The 17,924-nt window shown below is 46.9% G+C and overlaps 1 protein-coding gene across 4 annotated transcripts in view; it reads right to left on the minus strand.

The window, feature by feature from the left end:
- Positions 1-17,924, minus strand: part of DDHD1 (DDHD domain containing 1) — a 464,003-nt gene that overhangs the window by 168,457 nt on the left and 277,622 nt on the right. For all 4 annotated transcript variants that reach the window (XM_069208549.1, XM_069208547.1, XM_069208550.1 and 1 more), the window contains one exon: positions 7,816-8,078. In XM_069208549.1, coding sequence (XP_069064650.1) covers positions 7,816-8,078 — 263 coding nt within the window. The remainder of the gene's footprint in view (positions 1-7,815; positions 8,079-17,924) is intronic.

Consider the following 17,924-nt stretch of genomic DNA (forward strand, 5'->3'; position numbering starts at 1 on the left):
CAAAACAAGTAGAAGTATCAGCGGAGGTGACCTCTCTGGCAGACAGAGTGGCGAAGCTCGAACGGCGAGCTGAGGACGCAGAGGGCAGAAACAGGAGAAACAATATTCGCGTGGTGGGTCTCCCTGAGGGGGTCGAGGGGACTAACATGGTGGAGTTTCTGGAGAAATGGCTAAGTACGGTTGTGGCACCAGGATGCCTGACCCCCTTTTACTCATTGGAACGTGCACACCGGGTGCCGGCTAGACCGCTTGCCCCTGGCAGACCGCCCCGGGCTGTAATTGCTAAACTCCTGCACTATAGAGACAGAGACATCCTCCTGCAGAAAGCCAGGGAATTGGGTCCGTTTAAAGTGGCCAATGGCGAAGCAACACTGTTCCCTGACTTCACCTTGGAGGTCCAAAACAAGCGTGCCTCCTTCCTGGCCGTTAAAAGAACTTTACGAGAAGAAGGGATACAGTACTCATTGCTCTATCCAGCAAGACTACGAGTGATTGTGGAGGGGAAAACCACTTTCCTCCAGACTCCGGAGGAGGCATGGGAGTGGCTTGAGAGCTCGGGGTCGGGCCCGGCGCGGCCTGCGCCGGGGGGCCGCAGTGGGGGAGGGTCCCGGCGGGCCCTGAGAGGGAGAAGGCCAGGGGGCGGCCGACGGCTAGCACACACGCAGGCACAAAGGGAGACTGGAAAGAGAGAAGCCCTAAAAGCGGCAGCCAAGATGGGAGTGGAATCGTCTCCGCCGGCGGTCTCTGAAGAGGAATCAGAAGACATAGTGGTGTCCTCGCCCGAGGGCTCTGGGGGATCGACTAGTGCACCGGAGGTAACCCCACAAACGGCTGATGAACTGATCTAAACAGAACCCGCACCGGCGCTGAAAGGCGAGTCAAGATAAGAAGTACGGTGGCCCCTCCGGACCTGGCCGCCCCCCCGGACCTGTTTCTCGCCTGTCAACCCTGACCGGCGAGTATTGACTTGATGTGTTTGTGTGATCTGCAGTGTTGTAGGACTTATTGGGCAGCCTACAGTTTTGGAGGCGCCCTGGGGAAGGGGAGTTGGTTTTTTTTGTTATTAGTTATACCGGCTATATGTGCGATGTGGGCTGATCATAATGAAGGTGCAAGCTTCTGGGGGGCTTGGCCGGGGCCGGGGGCGTGTAGACTCCATGTACAACGGGTTCTAAGAATACGATGGGGGGCTACAACACTATGACCTGGAACGTTAGGGGGATGGGCACTCCGAGTAAGCGACATAGAATTCTTTCCTTTTTAAAAAGAAGAGGGGTGCATATAGCTATGCTACAGGAGACTCACCTCGCGCCCGGAGAGGGGGAGAAATTACGGAGGAGATGGAGGGGTCAGGTATTTGCCACAGAATATTCAGCTTACGCAAGAGGAACCCTAATTTGGATTAGAGCGGGAGTTCCATTTGTGCTAGATTCCTCCAACATAGACAGGGAGGGAAGATTGGTCATTCTAGAAGGGAAACTACAGGGGCTCCAGTTGACCCTGAGTTGTATATACGCCCCCAACCAGGAACAAGCATTATTCATGACGGGCCTGTCTGGGCATCTCACTCGTCAATGCACGGGGGAAGTACTAATAGGAGGAGACTTTAACGCAGTGCTTGATATCGACCTAGATAGGTCTAACCCCCCACTGCAGGGAGCAACATCAATTAAAGCAGCAAAAAAACTAGCAGAGTGGCTGGACGCCTGGGGACTGGTGGATGCTTGGCGGCTACAACACCCTGTTGCCAGGGATTATTCGTTTTACTCGGGCCTCCACCAGGTACATACTAGAATCGACAGAATAGTTTGCACAGCAGGGCTGGCCCGAAGTATGACCCACGCGGAGTACCTTGCCCGCACAATATCTGATCATAATCCTCTATTGATGACATTGAATGTATCTCGGGACAGACCTCCTATACCGGCATGGAGAATGCTTCCGTCGGCCTTGGAGGACCAAGCGTACAGGGAGGGGGTACAAAGCTACTTAGAGGAACACATAGAGGATAACCGGGGATCCACTTCCTCCAGAGGCATAGAGTGGGAGACACTCAAGGTGGGGACGCGGGGTCATTGTCTGGGACAGTCAGTGGGGATAAAACGTACACTTGAGAGAGAATTAAACGCACTGGAGAAGGTCATCCACGAGGGGGAGTTGAGACAGGGCCCCACAAGACAAGCGGATGAAGAGTACGAGAGTGCGCGTAGGGAGCACTCCCGAATAGAAGAGCGTCTTAGATGCCACAGTGTGCAAAGATACTTGGTATCCATGCAATCAGAGGAGGGGAGATCCGGTAGACTTTTGGCATGGCTAGTGCGCCCGAATAGTGATAGTGGTCCTATTGCAAGTGTATTGGACAGGGGTGGGGCACGCAGAATTAGTCCAGAATCCATTAACGACGCATTCAAAGATTATTATACGTACTTGTATAGGAAGCCCACAGACTTGGAGGTGGGGATCCTTGATGGTTTCCTAACTCGGATGTCTCTGCCGGCTTTGAGCCCGGAGGACGGGGCCGGCCTGGGGGGTCCAGTGACTGCAGTAGAGATAAACGAAGCAATCACGCAGCTGGCTCCTGGGAAGACCCCGGGCACAGATGGTCTTCCGATGGATTTTTATAAAAAGTATAAATCCTTATTAACTCCCAGACTCAAGGAAATGTATATGGAGGCGGTAAAGAATGGGGTGCTCCCTTCCACGCTCCGTGAAGCATTGGTTGTGCCGCTCCCAAAAACAAACATTAGTGATCCATCGGTAACAGAATTTAGACCACTATCAATGCTAAATAGCGACTTTAAGATCTTGAGTAAGATACTAGCTAATCGGTTACTGCCCCTTATGCCGACCCTGGTGCACCCTGACCAGAACGGTTTTATTCCTGGTCGCAGCACCTCCTTGAATCTTAGGCGGATTTTCTCTATAATGCATATGCCTGATGAGGCGAAGCCACCAGCCGGGACCTTGCTAGCTGTGGACTTTGAAAAGGCCTTCGACTCGATCAGATGGGATTACTTGAGGGCGACAATGTTAAAAATGGGCCTGGGTGGTGGCTGGGTTGCCTGGGTGGACCTGTTATATTCGTCCCCATTGGCAAGGGTCAAGACGGGTAGGACCGTCTCAGCTGCTTACCCAGTGTATTGGGGAACTAGACAGGGATGCCCCCTGTCTCCATTGTTGTTCGCTTTGGCGATGGAACCCTTAGCGGCGTGGGTGCGAGGTGAAGGAGCGGGCAGAGGGATTCGGTGGGAACCAGGGGATCACATTATCTCGCTATATGCAGACGACATTTTGATATACCTTAGAGACGGGGCGAGTGGACTCCCCTGGGCCCTGAACGTACTTGAGGAATTTGGTTTAGTATCAGGATTAAGACTTAACCGTAATAAAACATATGTGTTCCCCCTGACGTCTGGATATGGTCGCCCCATAGCGTGCCCGGTGGACCTGAAATGGGCTCCGCGTACATTTAGATACTTGGGGATCCAGATCTACCATGGTATGGCTGACCTAAGAGAGGGTAACCTAGGTGGAGCGCTTCGTTCGCTGAGATCATCAGTAACATTCTGGCGCTCTTTAAAATTGTCAGTGATGGCTAGAGTGGCGCTATCCAAAATGATCATGCTCCCCCGACTGCTCTATTACTTTGCCAATTTACCGCTGCTAATACCCCGGGCATGGTTCCGTGATCTGAACACATTGCTTAGAGAACTAATTTGGGATAGTGGGCGAAGACGTACCACTCTCGTGACCATCTGCAGGCCTCCCCAAGCGGGAGGCCTGGGGGCACCTGACTTTGAGGCATATTACCTTGCATCCCAATTGCAGTGGATAGCCGGGTGGCTTACGGGTCGGGGCCAATTGGATTTATATACGGCCCAGGGAGTGATTGATACGGCGTGGATTGCGGCAAACATGGCAAACAGGAAGATAACTCTCCCTGGGAACAACATAATGATAAAAGTGGCAATGGGATGTTGGAAAAGATGCACGAAAAGAGTAGGAGTTGGTCACCCGTATTCTCCAGCTCTGCCGCTGGCAGTACTTGCTATAGAACCCAGGGGGAGGGGGCCGGGAAGTATGGGACTCAGTCATTGGCTAGCAGCGGGAATAGAAGTAGTGGGAGGACTTTTCAAAGAGGGAGTCCTGAGGGGATTTGTTGACTTGATGGAGGAGGGTGTTCCCGGTGGACAGTTTCTACTGTACGGGAGACTGGTACATACCCTTAGGGCTCACTGGGACACGGCAAATGCGGAACCTGACACACACGGGGTCTTGCACTCACTGATGACATTAGGTGAGGAAACACGTCTCATCACCAAGATATATCGGTCCCAGGTTGAGGCAGCTTTAGACCCCCTACGTTCACTGAGAGGAGGCTGGGAGGGCACGGTTGGTCGAGAACTCACAGACTCAGAGTGGAAAAAGATACTGGCTTACCCCCGGATGGTGTCCCGTAATACACGCTTAAGGTACCTTCAATATAATTACCTGCATAGAACATACCTCACGCCACACAGGCTGTTCCGTATATACGGTGGATCTCCAGCGACCTGCCCGAGGTGCGGGGGGGTGGGGCGAATTTCGACCACATGGTTTAGACTTGCCCGGTGATCCAGACTGGCTGGAAGGAAATGTTGACTACCTTAACTGAATTGCTTGAGATTGAGTTAAGACCCAGCCCCGAGATGTGCTTGCTGGGCCTTGGACCAACGGCACTCCGTGGAAAAGTGAAGGGGCGCTTTTTGGACCTCACCCTGGCACTATATAAGAGACTAATCTCGAGGGGCTGGAAAGCTGCGGGTTGTCCTTTACTGACTGTCTGGGAGAATGATACATTAACGTGGGCTAGAGCTGAATTACAGGTCCTAAAAGCAGAAGAAGCCAGGAGTATCCGCCGGGTTCCCATAGCTCCGGGGTGGGAGAACTTAGTGACGAATTGGGAGAGTATAATTAGGAGATTGGTGAACCCAGCAAGAGAAACCAGCGACTCCCAACCCACGCCGAGGTAGGAGCCAGGCGATTGTAGCACATAGATAGGCGCCCAGAACAAACCCGACCTCCAAGTGGCTTTCATTAAGTGTAGAGGCCTGAAGGCAGCTGGGCCGTGGATCCCCACCTCGCCATCGAACATGATAGGCAGTGTGCGTGCCCCTCCGTCTACACGGCGCGTCCCTGCGCCCTGGGTCGATACCACCCCCTGCTTAAAATTAAAATAAAAAAATAAAAAATAAAAAAAAATGGATCTGACATAGCACCTTCAGTTCAACAACTATAAAAATCATTTGCACATAGCCGCATGGTTGGCCCTGGGTGGCCTGTTCTTTTTTATTCCCGCCTCTTCCTCCTTCCTCCCACACCCAATTGGGTGGCACCTAACCCTCTATATCATTATTCCAAGTTACAAGGAAGAAGGGGTTTAAACCTGTTGCTTGACTATTGCTTATGCAGAACAAAGAGCTGTAACAAAGAAAAGTGATTGAATAAGTAAAAGAGTAACTGGTTGAATAAAGAGAAATAAAACGACTGTTAATAAAGATCGAGCAATAAGCGAAAAAGTACAAAATAAGAAGTAGATATAAAAGTGCATGTGAAATGAATAAATATGTAACGTTGTAATAGCAAAATGTTAATAAAAATATATTCAAAAAAAAAAAAAAAAAGTATTCTGCTCTATTCATATCTAGGAACTGTGGAGGACCTCTTTCAAGAATGGATCCAAGTGACAACCCTTGCCTCATGACAAGACATGGGCATCAAACATATAGGATAGTGTGAAAGCATCTTTTTGGATACATCCAACTTGTGGTGCACATATAGTGAAAAGCGCACCTCATGGCCTCCAGTGGTGGATTACAGCAATAATAGCCATTTCCCAAAGAGCAAGGGAATATTTGAATAAAAGCAGGATAGGTTATAGTGCTGGCAAGATGTTCAAATCTCAGGGCTTTGAGAGTTTAAACTTTCTAGCCAGAGAAGGCTGATATGGTGGCACCAGAGGACTCTTGATTTCCACAACGTCCAGTTAACTTACCCAACACAGAGTGGAAGCATCATATCACATCAAAGAGCTCTGTATTAGGAGAAAATAGTTTGCCCCGCATCAGGGTGTCATTGGAAATCCACCAAAGAAGTTCCTGGGCTGACTCAGCAATAATGTGAATCTCACTAAGCCCACTGCAGATGAAGGGCGAGCATGTGCTTATTAGTATGAGGCCCAAAAAAATGGAAAAACCTCAACGACTCCGCAATCTCAGAATAGCCAAGGTTGGGACTTTTGCTATCGCTTGAAACATCAGGATCGTAGCCTAAAGGTCACAGATTCTCTTCAGGGTAATCATACTTAGAATGAACCTAGTATATAAGATATTGAGATAGTAGAAGATGGGACGTTGGCTCTTAAATGCAAAATCCAAGGGTAGACAGTAACAGCACCAGTGTCTAAAGGCAGTCAGACTAAATGAGGTGAACCCCGTCTTCAATAACCAATCACTGTGGTACAGGAAAACATGAATCTATCACCTACAAAAATGGTCTGAAGCCAACAAAATGACCTTGGTAAAAATCTGAGGGACCAATGTCAAGCAAACTGCAGGACAGTGGATTAAAAGTGGTCAAACCCCAATATAATTCAAAGATGGCTACTGTGGGACATCTGGACTCGGACAAGAAAGCATGCAGACAACAAGTATAGGGACACAATTGAGTCCACAAACAGCAGAACTCAGGCATACGTCAGCATGCTGAATTTCTTCTTAGGGGGGAATGAGTTGAATACTATGAGGACCGAAAATGGTTGCAGGTCTCAGTCCTTCCTGGGTACAAGAAAGTACCTAGAATAGTAACCCTGGTTCAGCCCCTCTCTGCCGCAGGTTAGCGACTGACTGCCCTTCTGGCCAGTAATATCACTTCTTTGGAGAAAACAGCAGCGTGATATGTTGACAACTGAACATAATTAATCAGGGAACTGTGGGACTTTTGTAGAGTGGACGAGTATAACCCTATGAAGAATCTTAAAGACCCACAGTCTACCTGTCCCTAGGTGAGTGGCAAACCAGCCTGTTCACCCCAATCAGGAGCTCTGATGCAGGTATTACCAGCATGAGAGCAGCATCTATATTGTGCGGGGAGACTGGGAGCCTGTACAGTGTGGTCTAAGGACTGCCAGGAGCAGAGAAAGACCGAGTCAGCGAGCAGTAGGTAAGTACTTTATATTTTTTTGTTATTATTTTCCCCTTTGCTGCCCCACTACTTTTTATTGGCAGCAGCCACCACTGGAATGGACAAGAAGCATGGACTACAGTGCCATGCAGAAGAACATGTGTATGACTGCAGGAGATGCCCTTAGAAGTATTGCAAAATGCGGGGCATGTGGAGGGACCATCATCAGGGCCTGGACCCTAAGTAATGAGCTAAACATGCTTAGGGAATGCATCAAATGTAATACGTATACTGGTTGTGACCAAGTTGTGTAATGGGGCATGTTGCTGATCAAGAAATTAATAAAAAAATGTTATTTAAAACAACAAATGTCAATATTGGGACTCGGCTGTAGACACAGTGGTCGTATTAACTAAGCTGCCTTATGCTTTCAAAAGAGAGTCAATGAAGGGAAACTTTAATAAAGAGGATCTTGTTCAATATCAGACAAGCAATTAAAGAAATGGCATCGGATGTCACAAAATAAAACCTATATATGAACCGTGGAGGCAACCCATGAACATTTCATGCTATATGAGTAGGTCTACCTGACCTCTGTCAACGATACTCAACGGGAAAGAAGCACAGCACACAAACAAATATTGAATACAATACCGCTGTTTTGTTAAAAAAAGTTCTTGAAGTAGATGTTGCTCCTCATATGTCATCCAATGTTCTTCGCGTTCCTCCTCATCCTTTCGAAGCAACTGTTCATAAAGGCGAACCGGATTCCATCCTGTCATGATATCGTAGGTGATGACACATCCTAAGGAGTGTGACACAATTGAGACCTTTCCACCTTTCTCGGCAAACTCTGGATTCCGTGAACAGAAAAGCGTGTATAACCGATTTAGCTCCTGTTGAAGGCCTTTTATTAACTGTTTAGGAAAAAAACAATATATATTTTATTATGTTTTTTTTCCCTTACACAATTACTTACAAAACTATTTTAACAATTATCATAATGAAATACAAACAGAAGATTTTATTGTGATTTCATCTTAGTTATTAGCTTTTGGAAAACATCTTACAAAAACAGACTATTACTAGGAGCCTTTGCAAAGCATTCTGTGTGTGAATGTATATGTCTGTATATGCCCAAAGCTGTGTTTCAGTTGGCTTGAGCACTCACATCTTTCCCTTTTCTTAGGGCTCATGCATATAATATAGGCTCTATTTTTTATTGTGTAAGGTGTCAACCACAAGGAGATTTTGTAAGGAAGTATAAATGTTAGTGAACTGTTATGGACTTTTTTCATCAAAGGTATTTATCTGAGCTGATATCTTTACCACAAGTGTGCTATGATCTCACGCTTACTGGAAGATGTTACATTTGATGTGACTGCTCTCTTTAATAGAGTGCTAGACTACAAGATTGGGGGTACGTCCTAAGCAAACCCTCAAAGCCCTAGTCATGATTGTGTAGTACACCCTTACATCACTTGGTGACTAATGCTTAGTGTCCGTTTCTTCTCTTGATCCTAGACAAGGCATCTACGAGCATTTGATCAAATTTAATTAGTCTCTCATACAGGGAATCATTCTGATCTCCAAGAGTTGGGTGGTATTAGCACAGTGTTTTGCTTTAGAAGTACGCTGGTAATTGTTTTCACAAACACACATAGAACCTCATTAGGAGTGTGGCGGTCCGAGGACCTCCAAACTCACGTTGACGGTCAGACTCCCGCACTTCGGGCGGTCCGACGGCCCAATTACAACCCTGGCGGAAGGACCCACCAAGGGACCGCCATCCCCATTGGGATCATTGTTCTGGACAGCATGATGGCAGGCTGAGTGGTACTCAGCCATAGCGGATCTGAAGGCCTCAGACCTGCAATGTTGCTTGCAGACAGTGTGTGTTCGGAGGGTGCTGGTCGGCCCCCTCTGAGCTACAAGTTAGCACTCGGCTCCTTCAAGGGAGCATAGTGCTACCACATAGCACTGTGCTGATCAGTCCAGCAGGAACATTGTAATTGAGGGGTGGGGTATGTGGATGGTGGGCAGCAACACCACCATGGTGGTGGTGTAGCGTCCCCCCCGTGAGTTTGGAGGTTCTGCGTTGGGACCACTAAACTCATAATGAGGCTAATAGTCTTTGACTTGAAATGGAGGTCCTATTTAAATCAGTAAGAGCATTCTCGCCCATTTCTGTACACTCAAAGACCCGGTATTACTTCTTTGCTCTTGTTCTATGACTAAATTTGGGCTTCTAATAAACATAGGCTAAGGCTTGGCCAGCTGCTGATCTATGTATTGCAGTGACAATGAACGCAAGGACTAGGCCCATAACAGCATAAAAACCCAGAATCTAAATCCAGGATGGAAGAGGAGGCGGTCCAGCTATGAGTGGAGACAACATGGTGCTGTCTTTGTGGACTCTAACTTTTGCAGAGGTAATAGAGGCTTGGAGGGGGATGTGCATTTGTATAAAGAACTTGCTCAAGATCTGAAATTCAAAGGCCCAGAGAGCACAAAAGACAGCCAAAGTTAAGAGTGAACAATAAAGTCTGAACCTCAACCATCACTGCAAGTTGCTGACATTGCAGGCAGAAAAGCACAAGGTGCACCCCAAGAAAAGATAGTGATTAAGATAGTGTATAAAGTTGGTTTCAGGGAGGGTTGGACTGGGATGTGCTGAAAAGAGTTGTATAGAAGAACTTTCCAGTGTTCAGAAATGCACAGAAAGTATATGCAATCTGCATGTAGAGGCACATATCCAGGAAAGTTTGGAGACCCAAAGGTCTTGAGAACCACCTATTTGGCAGTCTTATTGATCAAGAAGTGATCAGCAAATCAACTGAAGACTGCAAAGCCTACAAGAATGCCGTCACCACACACCACCAGAACATCAGTCACCAAAAAAGCTGCCTTTTAAGCATGCCTCAATACCAGCGCTCACAACAGCAAAGAGCTCTTCGCCATCGTCAAAGAGTTCACGAACTCCGGGACAGACACCTCATCCATCCCTCCCAAGACCTCTGCAACGACAGCGCCACCTTTCCACCAAAAAATCCAGGACAGCTACGAAGGCTTCAGGAACCAAAGCTCACCAGCATTGTCCACCACCACAGACCTAGCACCTCACCAGATAATAAATTCCAGGACCCCCATCACCAAAGAGGACACTCAGAGACTGATGAACTCCATCCACTCGGGAGCACCCTTGGATCCGTGCCCTCATCATATCTTCAACCTGGTCAGCACCACCATAGCACTGGAGCTCTGACCAACTATCAACCAATCCTTCAAGACCGTCACATCCCCACAGACTGGAAGCACGCAGAAATCAACCCGCTACTCAAGAAACCCACCGCAGACTGTAGGAAGCTGAAGAACTACAGAACAATCTCTCTGTTCCCTTTTCCAGCCAAGGCAACAGAGAATGCCGTCACCCAGCAACTCACTGAATTCCTCAAGACACACTTTATCCTGGTCCCATTCCAATCCGGATTCAGAAGCAACCACAGTACTGAAACCACACTCCTAGCAGCCACCGATGACAAACGCATCATACTGGACTGCGGCGGCCTAGCCACACTCATCCTCTTTGACCTCTCCGCTGCATTTGACACCGTCTCAGTATCCAAAGACACATGCTGCGGAGTGCCCCAAGGATCTTCACTCAGCCAGACACTTTTCAACCTCTACGTTGCCCTGCTTGCCAAGATAATCAAACAACACCGGCTATACACAGTCTCATACGCCAGTGACACCCAACTGATTCTATTCCGGTCCAAGGACTCTGCAAGGCCAAGAGAAATTTTCACAAGAGGATGAGAGCAGTCGCCACCTGGATGGCAGCCAGCTGCCTCAAACAAGACAGATCTTCATAATCGGCTCCATACCTTCTGCCTGGAATGATTCCTGGTGGCCAACAGCTCTGGGAAACACACCTGCCTCCACGGACCAAGCACGCAATGGGCATCGTTCAGTACTCCTCTCTCTCCATGACCCGCCAAGTCAAGGCTGTCTCTTTGGCATGCTTTCACAGAACATTTTCAAGTGGATCCCTTCCGACACGAGAAAGACAGTCACCCACGCACTAGTCACCAGCAAATTGGACTACGGCAATGCACTCTATGCCTGCATCACCAAGAAACTACAATCAAGACAACAAAGTGTCCAGAATGCAGCAGCCAGACTCATCCTGGACATCCCCCGACAAAGCTGCATCTCCTCCCACATCAGAGACCTACATTGGCTCCCTGTCAACAAGAGCATCACATACAAACTCCTGATCCACAACTACAAGGCACTGCACAACATTGGACCGGCAAACCTCAACCAGCGACTTGCCTTCTACGTACCCAACAGACATCTCTACTCCTCCCAGTTCGCCCTCACAGCCGTCCCCAAGATCTGGAAAAGCGCAGCCGGAGGAAAATTCTTCTCCTAACTGGCAGTCAGACATAGAACACGCTACCTATCAAGCTCAGGCAGATTTTATCACTGGAGCAGTTTAGGAAGGACCTCAAAACCTGGCTCTTAGACTGAACAGAACGCCCACAAACAGCACCTTGAGACACTGTGGGTGATGAGTTGCACTTTTCAAATCTTTGATTGATTAATTGGAAAACATAAAAGTATTGCGAGCATCTGTGCCAGGTCAGACTCTTGTTTCTGCTGCGACGCTGCTCAGATGAGGCAGTCATTCAGACACAAGTAGCAGTTGATCACTGTGTGCTTCAGAAAAGCTGCCATTATCTTGTTGAAGGCCTGAATAGTATTTTCGTGTGTTCCTTTAGGGGGATGATGTATGAAGAAGGCTTCCTAAATGTCCACCATGCACAGGCAATCTTAGCCTTGGATAGCTGTCAACTACTTAAAGTCCACCTCAAGAATCTCTGAAGGGCAGGAACTGATTACATTGTAGGGGTCTAAGACTGGGGGAACCATCCTTCATTTCTCCTTACAAGGAAAATATAGAAGTAACATCCTGCCCCCATTCTGTGGCAGTACAGACTTTACTGGGCTCGGGGAGCCCATGAGGGGTGGTGCGTGAACTGGCGGAACAGACCGGTAATGATAAAATATGACAAAAACGCAAAACAAATTCACACTCAGGACGTGGGATAAAGTTTATCAGTTTTTGGGGGGATATTTTGTGTGTATATATATATATATATATATATATATATATCTAGCAAACGAACACCTTCCTGCTTACAGAAAGACACGGTGTAGCAGAGGTGTCTTTCTGTAAGCAGGAAGGTGTTTGTTTGATGTTTAGGGGCTCGTGACCCTGTCTCTGCCGCCTGTCGAGGGGCGCCAACTTTACACAGCTTTATGGTGGTTTGGAGATAGATAGATAGATATATAGATATATATATATATATATATATATATATATATATCACTTACCCAGTGTACATCTGTTCGTGGCATTAGACGCTGCGGATTCACATGCTGTGCACATCCCGCCATCTAGTGTTGGGCTCAGAGTGTTACAAGTTGTTTTTCTTCTAAGAAGTCTTTTCGCGTCACGAGATCGAGGGACTCCTCCCCTTTCGGCTCCATTGCGCATGGGCGTCGACTCCATCTTAGATTGTTTTCCCCGCAGAGGGTGAGGTAGGAGTTGTGTATTACAGTAATAGTGCCCATGCAATGGAGTAAATATGTATGTATATAATGTGGTTTAAAGCGATATATTTACAAATTTACAAATGTTCAAGATCAACTTCAAATGGCTACAGGCTCCCGGGGAGGCACGAACAGATGTACACTGGGTAAGTGACATTTTCAGTTCGATGGCATGTGTAGCTGCAGATACACATGCTGTGCATAGACTAGTAAGCAGTTATCTCCCCAAAAGCGGTGGTTCATCCTGTAGGAGTTGAAGTTGTTTGAAACAAAGTTCGTAGTACTGCTTGTCCTACTGTGGCTTGTTGTGCTGTTAACACATCCACGCAGTAGTGTTTGGTAAACGTATGAGGCGTAGACCATGTGGCTGCCTTACATCTTTCAGTCGTTGGAATGTTTCCTAGAAAGGCCATGGTAGCACCTTTCTTTCTAGTTGAGTGTGCCTTTGGTGTTATAGGCAGTTCTCTTTTTGCTTTGAGATAACAGTTTGGAATGCATTTAGCTATCCATCTGGCAATGCCTTGTTTGGATATTGGATTCCCCGTATGAGGTTTTTGGAAAGCAACGAACAATTGTTTTGTTTTTCAAATTTGTTTTGTTCTGTCAATGAAGTACATTAACGCTCTTTTGATGTCTAATGTATGTAGTGCTCTTTCAGCTACAGAATCTGGTTCTGGAAAGAACACTGGTAGTTCTACTGTTTGATTCAAGTGGAACGGTGATATGACTTTTGGTAAGAACTTAGGATTTGTTCGTAAAACTACTTTATGCTTGTGTATTTGAATAAATGGTTCTTGTATGGTAAATGCTTGTATCTCACTTACTCTTCTTAGAGATGTGATGGCAATTAGAAATGCTACTTTCCATGTTAAGTATTGTATCTCACATGAGTGCATGGGTTCAAACGGTGGACCCATGAGCCGTGTTAAGACAATGTTAAGGTTCCACGAAGGAACTGGTGGCGTTCTTGGTGGGATAATTCTTTTCAGGCCCTCCATAAAAGCCTTTATGACTGGGATCCTAAAAAGTGATGTTGAGTGCGTAGTTTGCAGATAAGCTGAAATAGCGGTGAGATGTATTTTAATGGATGAAAAAGCTAGCTTTGACTTTTGTAAGTGCAGTAGGTAGCTGACGAAGACTTTAGCAGATGCATGTAAGGGTTGTATTTGCTTATTATGGCAGTAATGAACAAATCTTTTCCACTTATTTGCATAGCAATGTCTTGTGGTTGGTTTCCTTGCTTGTTTTATGACCTCCATACATTCCTGTGTGAGGTCCAGATGTCCGAATTCTAAGACTTCAGGAGCCAGATTGCTAGATTCAGCGATGCTGGATTTGGGTGTCTGCTCTGTTGTTTGTGTTGAGTTAACAGATCTGGTCTGTTTGGAAGTTTGATATGAGGCACTATCGAGAGGTCTAGTAGTGTTGTGTACCAAGGTTGTCTTGCCCAAGTTGGTGCTATTAGTATGAGTTTGTTTTAACTCAATTTGTTTACTAGATACGGAAGGAGTGGGAGAGGGGGAAAAGCGTATGCAAATATCCCTGACCAACTCATCCATAGCCCATTGCCCTGAGACTGATCTTGTGGGTACCTGGATGCAAAGTTTAGGCATTTTGCGTTTTCTTTTGTTGCAAATAGGTCTATTTGTGGTGTTCCCCATCTTTGGAAGTAAGTGTTTAGTATTTGGGGGTGAATTTCCCATTCGTGGATTTGTTGGTGATCCCGAGAGAGATTGTCTGCTAACTGATTCTGTATCCCTGGAATAAACTGTGCTATTAGGCGAATGTGATTGTGAATCGCCCAATGCCATATTCTCTGTGCCAGGAGACACAACTGTGTCGAGTGTGTTCCTCCCTGTTTGTTCAGATAATACATCGTTGTCATGTTGTCTGTTTTGACAAGAATGTGTTTGTGGCTTATTATGGGTTGAAATGATTTCAACGCTAGAAATACTGCCAGCAGTTCTAAGTGATTTATGTGAAACTATCTCTGCTGAGTGTTCCATTGTCCTTGGATGCTGTGTTGGTTGAGGTGTGCTCCCCACCCTATCATGGAGGCATCTGTCGTTATTACGTATTGAGGCACTGGGTCTTGGAAAGGCCGCCCTTGGTTTAAATTTATATTGTTCCACCATTGAAGCGAGGTGTATGTTTGGCGGTCTATCAACACTGGATCTAGAAGTTGACCCTGTGCCTGTGACCATTGTGATGCTAGGCACTGTTGTAAGGGCCGCATGTGCAATCTTGCGTTTGGGACAATGGCTATGCATGAGGACATCATGCCTAGTAGTTTCATCACCATCTTGACTTGTATTTTTTGTTTTGGATACATGGCATGTATTACATTGTGAAATGCCTGTACCCTTTGTGGACTTGGAGTGGCAATCCCTTTTGTTGTGTTGATTGTCGCCCCTAAGTATTGCTGTGTTTGACACGGCTGGAGGTGTGACTTTGTGTAGTTGAGTGAGAAACCTAGTTTGTGGAGGGTTTCTATGACATACTTTGTGTGTTGTGAACACCGTTTTTGCTTGTTGGTTTTGATTAACCAATCGTCTAGGTACGGGAACACATGTATTTGCTGCCTTCTGATACGAGCAGCTACTACTGCCAGGCATTTTGTAAAAACTCTAGGCGCAGTTGTTATCCCGAATGGCAACACTTGAATTGGTAATGTACCCCTTGGAATACAAACCTTAAGTACTTTCTGTGTGAAGGATGTATCGGTATATGGAAGTATGCATCCTTTAGGTCTAGTGTTGTCATGTAGTCTAGTTTGAGCAATGGGATTAAGTCCTGTAATGTCACCATGTGAAAGTGATCTGATTTGATGTAGAGATTTAATGTTCTGAGATCTAATATAGGTCTTAGAGTTTTGTCCTTTTTGGGTATGAGAAAGTACAGCAAGTAAACTCATGTTCCTCTCTGATGAATTGGTACCATCTCTATTGCATCTTTTTGCAACAACGCTTGGACCTCTAGTTGTAGAAGATCCATGTGTTGTTTTGACATATTGTGTGTTTTCGGTGGGACATTTGGAGGGAATTTGAGAAATTCTATGCAATAACCATGCTGGATAATTGCTAGGACCCAAGTGTCTGTTGTTATGTCCTCCCATTGTTTGTAGAACTTGGTTACTCCCCCCCCCCTACAGGTGTTATGTGTTGGGGATTTGTGACGTTGAAGTCACTGCTTGTTTTGTGTAGTTTTGGGACTTTGGAACTTTCCTCTACTTTTTTGGAATTGGCCCCCTCTATATTTTCCCCGAAAATTTCCCCGCTGATATTGGCTCTGATAAGTGGGCCTTGTTTGTGAGGTAGTGGGTTCCGTGCTTTGTCCCCGAAACCCCCCTCGAAACTGTGTTTTACAAAATGTGCCTCTGCTCTTTGGGGAGTAGAGTGCGCCCATGGCTTTGGCTGTATCAGTGTCCTTTTTAAGTTTTTCAATAGCAGTGTCCACCTCCGGCCCAAACAACTGCTGTCCGTTAAATGGCATATTCAGCACGGCTTGTTGTATTTCAGTTTTGAATCCTGACGTACGCAGCCATGCGTGTCTCCTTATGGTCACTGCTGTATTTACTGTTCTAGCAGCTGTATCTGCAGCATCCATTGCCGAGCGTATCTGATTGTTCGAGATACTTTGTCCTTCTTCCACCACTTGTTGTGCCCTTTTTTGGAACTCTTTGGGCAGGTGTTCAATGAAATGTTGCATTTCGTCCCAATGAGCCCCATCATATCTCGCCAGCAATGCCTGTGAGTTGGCAATGCGCCATTGGTTGGCAGCTTGTGCTGCAACCCTTTTCCCCGCAGCGTTGAACTTGCGACTCTCCTTGTCTGGAGGTGGTGCGTCTCCTGAGGTGTGTGAGTTTGCTCTCTTGCGAGCTGCCCATACTACCACAGAGTCTGGTGTTAATTGCTGCGTGATGTATACCGGGTCTGTTGGTGGCGGCTTGTATTTCTTCTCCACCCTTGGAGTTATGGCCCTGCCCTTCACAGGCTCCTGAAACACATGTTTGGAGTGTTTTAGCATTCCAGGTAGCATAGGGAGACTTTGGTATTGGCTATGTGTGGAGGATAGTGTGTTAAATAAAAAGTAATCCTCAATAGGCTCTGCATGCAGGGTGACATTATGAAACGCCGTTGCTCTTGACACCACCTGTGTGTAGGCTGTACTGTCCTCAGGTGGTGACGGTCTCGCTGGATAACAGTCTGGACTGTTATCTGATACTGGTGCATCATAAAGATCCCATGCGTCGGGATCATCCTGACTCATTCCGGTATGAGTTGGTGACTGCATCATTGGTGGAGTGGCTACCGGTGATGTCTGTGTTGAGCGTGGTGGAGATGGTGGCGGGGTTACTTGTCTTGCCACCTTTGCCTGTGGCTGCTTATCTTTTTCTTGGAAGGCAAGTCTTCTTTTCATCCAAATTGGGGGAAGAGTACTTATCTTCCCTGTGTCTTTTTGGATGTGGAGCCTTCTCTGAGTGTAATCTGGCTCCATTGACTCTAGTTCTTGTCCGAACTTATGTGAATGCATTTGTGAGGACATTCCCTGTTCCTCTGTGTAGGAACTTGTTTTCGGTTCAGAGGCCGGATGTTTCGGTATGGAAACTTTTTCGGCAGTCTTTTTTGGCTCCGACAACACTTTATTAATTTTTGGCATTCCGGTCTCTCGGTGCGACTCGTTTCAGTGCCGCCCGCTCTCGGTGCGGAACTTGCTCTGACCCGCTGTCTCGGGGTCGAGTCTGCTCTGTGCCGGTATCTAGACCGGAGTCGGATGCCTTCGACACATGCGTGCCCTTTTTCGGTGCCGATGCTCGGTCACCTATTTTCGGTGTTAAGCCATAGTCTGCTGGCGGTGGCGTCCCCTGGGCTTTAGTGGTCTTTCCGTGAGTTTTGTGTGTCGACGTCTTACTCACGGTTTTCGGCGTCTGTTCGGGATCGACCTCGTCCGAGTCCGAATCCTCGATGGAGAAGGTTTCTTCTTCCTCCTCCAAGTGTTTTTGTCCTGTCGGCGCCGACGCCATCTGTAGTCTTCTCGCTCTTCGGTCTCTTAGTGTCTTCCTTGACCGAAACGCTCGACAGACTTCACAAGTATCTTCTTTGTGTCCTGGAGACAAACACAAGTTACAGACCAGATGCTGATCT

This window comes from Pleurodeles waltl, chromosome 9 (assembly GCF_031143425.1).
Source record: "Pleurodeles waltl isolate 20211129_DDA chromosome 9, aPleWal1.hap1.20221129, whole genome shotgun sequence".
Taxonomy (NCBI): Eukaryota; Metazoa; Chordata; class Amphibia; order Caudata; family Salamandridae; genus Pleurodeles; species Pleurodeles waltl.